General features: G+C 38.3%; 1 protein-coding gene across 1 annotated transcript; it reads right to left on the bottom strand.

Annotated features, from left to right (window-relative positions):
• Positions 1-2,799: 2,799 nt before the first annotated feature.
• Positions 2,800-3,471, bottom strand: LOC127123275 (uncharacterized). Its single transcript, XM_051053508.1, has one exon. The coding sequence runs from the start codon at positions 3,469-3,471 to the stop codon at positions 2,800-2,802; it is 672 nt and encodes a 223-aa protein (XP_050909465.1).
• Between the last annotated feature and the right edge of the window lie 631 nt (positions 3,472-4,102).

The following is a 4,102-nucleotide window of genomic DNA, read 5'->3' as shown; positions in this document are numbered from 1 at the left end:
TCTGATGTAGCTCAACCTGAACTTGAGGTGACTGACAACAAAATCTGTCAAGTCATCACTGCTAATCAAGTAAGGAAGTGGCCTCTCAAAGGTAAGTTGGTGGCCAGCAAACTGAGTGTCAAGTATGCAATGCTGCACAAAATTGGAGCTGCCAACTGGGTGCCCACCAATCATAAATCTACAGTTGCTGCAATGCTTGGAAAGTTCATATATGTTGTTGGAACCAAAGCCAATTTTGACTATGGATCCTATATTTTTGATCAAACCTTGAAGCATGCAGGAAGCTTCAGTGTGAAGGGGCCTATAGCCTTTCCTTCCCTTATCTGTGGTATTGTGTTGAATCAATTTCCAAACATATTAACAGAGAATGACTCTATGAAGAGAAGAGATAGCCCTTTGTCCTTCAATCATAAACTGTTCCTAGGTATGCATGTTCCTGACATTGCCATGGCAACAGGTGAGACATCAAGTGTATGCAATCAACCAGGTAAAGTTGCTGTCATTGCAATGCTCAAAGAAACGTGCAAGGAGTTAGAGGCAAGGAAGCTCAATTTGGAAAAATTGATTATCAGGTTGGAGATGACTGAAGGTGATGTGCTTGGTGAAGTTGCTGCTGCTGCAGAAGGAGATGAAAGACAAGGTGAAGAGGGAGAAGCAGATGCCAGTCCTGAGGATGGCACAGATGATGATGCTGACTCTGAGTCAGATACCTAGATCATTTCTTGTGTTTCTGAAAATTGTGTGTAATTTTATTTTGTTTTGGTCTGTAATATTAAGTGTTGATTTGGCAACATTTTTGACAAAAATGGGGAGTAACACCTGTACCCCAGGACAAGAGATTTGTTTGAACATATTTATTTGAAGTTGAAGGTCCTCTACCAGAGGTTATGCTGTTGTTTGAAGTTTTTAACTTCTATGTGTGCTGAGTGTGTTGCTGTTCAACTTCTATGTGTGCTGAGTGTGTTGTTGTTCAATTTCTATGTGTGCTGAGTGTATTAGCTAATTTAATTCTCTGCTTGGATGTGTGTTTTCCGCTGCTGTGAACTCTGTTGTGATGCCAAGTTGTTTTAGCCAAAAAATTGCCAAAGGGGGAGTTTGTAGATGTTTTTGATTGGCTGCATTTTGTGTTAAAACACTAACTGTACTCTGATGTCTTGACTGATGTCATGACATGCTTAAGTAGTATGCTGCAGGATTAGCTAATACAAGATTTACTGAATGTCAAACTGGATGTTATGACATTCATCCATGACAGCAGATACTGAACTATAGAATAGTTGGTTTTTCTGTTATAGATCAGCATTTATTTCAGTCTGTTTTTCAGGAGAATAACAGACCTGACATATAGCCTATTGTCTGAATATCAAACTGAATGTTATGACATTCATCCCTGACCGCAGATACTGAATTATAGGCTGGTTGGTTTTTCTGTTACAGTTCAGTATTTAATTCAGGCTGTGTTTCAGGAGAATAACAGACTTAGCATATGGCCTATGTTCTGGACGTCAAACTGAATGTTATGACATTCATTCCTGACAGCATATGCTGAAGTGTAGGCTAGTTAATTTTTCTGTTTCAGTATTTATCTCAGGCTATTTTTTCAGGAATCTAACAGCTGAGCTAAAATCCAGGAAACTAACAACTGAGCTACAATTAAGAGGCCTAACATATAGCCTATTTGTTAGCACCCTAATATAAGGAAATTAGGTTAACTTGCTTAACCTTAATTTTAGGAAATTCAAGTACAAGGCCCAAGTGCTGCATTATAAAAGGATGGCAATCCTACTTTCAGCATTCAGGGGGTTTGAAGCGTGAAGAATTTATTATACCATCATATTTCACTGCTGTATTTTATTCGTGTCTTGTATTAGGTTTAACTTGTGAGCCAAACAATTATCACCTAGATGATTGCATTGGACTAGGGTGTTCATTGAGTTGTAATTGTTGTGTCACTCTAAGCTTTTAAGTGTGAGTGTTGTGTTTCTTGATTAAAGCTATTAAGCACAATCAAGAGTTGTTTGAAGTATAACTTCGTCGTTGACTTTAAACTAATTAAAGGTTGTAATCACTGTGGTGATTGAGGGGGAGTGAGTAGGAACTCTGATCTTAGTTTAAGATTGAAATTGCATTGGGTAGGTCTTAAGTGATAGGATTAAACTGTTGGTTTAAGTCCTGAATTAATATTGCTTATAGTGGATTTCCTCCCTGGCTTGGTAGCCCCCAGACTAGGTGTGTGTGTCACCGAACTGGGTAAACAATTGTCTGTGTTATTTACTGTCCTTTGCATTTACGTTTTGCATCATTCTTGTCTGCGTAGAATTTGATGTCATAACATCCAGTGTGACATCGATAGTCTGTTACTAGAATTTCAGTTTATACTAGGCAAGCCTCTCACCATTTCCTTCTTTGACAAACATTTTAGACTGTCGAAGTTGAGATGTCCGAATCGTAGATGCCATAGCCACGAAGAGTCAGTATAGCAAGTCTTGAGATACTTCGCAACATCATTTTGAATGTTCAAGAGGAACATTCTATTATTTGACATGGGCACCATAGCAATCAAGTTATGTCTACAAACTCTTAAGAAAAGACTTTGTTCTTTCAAGTGGATGTCATAGCCTTTCTCTAATAATTGTTCCAAGCTCAAAATATTATTCTTCATGTTAGGAACATAATAGACATTGGATATGAATTGATGACTTCCATTCTTTAAGCGTATAAGAGTTTTACCTTTGCCTTTGACCGATATCTTTGAGTCATCTCCAAATGAGACATTGCCAGTTGTCGCTTCATTGATCTCTACGAACATGCTTCGATCGCTGCACACGTGATTGCTTGCACCGGTGTCGAGGTACCATTTGTTTCTTTTCTCTTCAACTTGCTTTCTCCATCTTTTTCTTCTACAAAGTTAGCTTTCTCCACAACTTTCTTCGAGAATCTACACTCAGATGCATAGTGACCTTTCTTGTTGCAGTTGAAGCACTTGATTTGTGATTTGTCACACCTCGACCATGAATTTCCTCTTCCATGACCTCTTGTTGCCTGTGGATTCCAACTTCTTTCTCCATTGTTAGAGTAGTTGTTGTAACTGCCTCTTCCTTCTCCTCCATGTCCTCGTCCACGCCCACGATCTTGGTCACGACCTCGTCCTCTTTGGCTCTTGTAATTCACATAATTTGCTTCCTTTATGTTGAGTTGTAGTAGTTGCTCCATAGCCTTCTTTTGTTTAATTTTTCTCTTTTTTTTTTCTTCGTATGCTTGTAAGGAACCCATGAGTTGCTCAATAGTCATGGTCTTTAAATCCCTGTTTTCTTCAATGTTGGTAACAATGAAGTCAAAACTTGGATTTAAAGTGCGAAGTATTTTCTCCATGACTTTCACCTCATCAACATCTTCGCCATTTCTTTTAAGTTGATTGACTACGGCCAATACTTGAGAAAAATAATCAGAAATTGACTCGGACTCTTCCATAAATAAACGTTCAAAATCACCTCTAAGAGTTTGAAGATAAATTTTTTTCACCTGTTCCACTCCTTTGTTGCAAGTCTGAAGTTTGTCTCATGCTTCTTTGGCCGTCGTTGCGTTGGAGATCTTCTCAAATGTATCTTCATCCACCGATTGATAAATGAGGAAGAGAGCTTTCTTGTCTCTCTTTCTTGACTCCCTCAATGTCTCTTTTACACCTTGACTTAACGAGACTTCATCTTGCTCATTGAAGCCTTTCTCAACGATATCCCACACATCTTGAGCTCCTAGTAGCGCCTTCATCTTGATACTCCAATTGTCATAGTTGTTTTTTGTGAGCATGGGCATTTGAAAAGGGAAACCTCCCTTCGCCATTTTTTTAGGACCTTGAAGCTCTGATGCCACTTTATTGGAAATAAACCCTTTTTGTGTTTAGGGAAAGTGCGTGGGAATATTAGAGGCTTGAATAGAAACTTGATAGATAGGAGAATTATTTATGGAAGAGAGAACTTTGTATTTTTGCTTGATGCAAAAGTGTAAGATTACATCTCTATTTATAATACTCTAAGGAGAACTCTATACACACTGATTCTAGAGAGTTCTCAACTCTAGACATTCAAAGAGTATTCTAGAAAAT

This window comes from Lathyrus oleraceus, chromosome 2 (genome assembly GCF_024323335.1).
Source record: "Lathyrus oleraceus cultivar Zhongwan6 chromosome 2, CAAS_Psat_ZW6_1.0, whole genome shotgun sequence".
NCBI classification, from domain to species: Eukaryota; Viridiplantae; Streptophyta; class Magnoliopsida; order Fabales; family Fabaceae; genus Lathyrus; species Lathyrus oleraceus.
The sequence above is the reverse complement of the archived record's forward strand: the minus strand, read 5'-3'. Positions and strand labels throughout refer to the sequence as shown.

Excerpts from the sequence above, each read along its gene's own strand:
- LOC127123275 (XM_051053508.1), bottom strand. The coding sequence starts at position 3,471 with ATGGAAGAGTCCGAGTCAATTTCTGATTATTTTTCTCAAGTATTGGCC.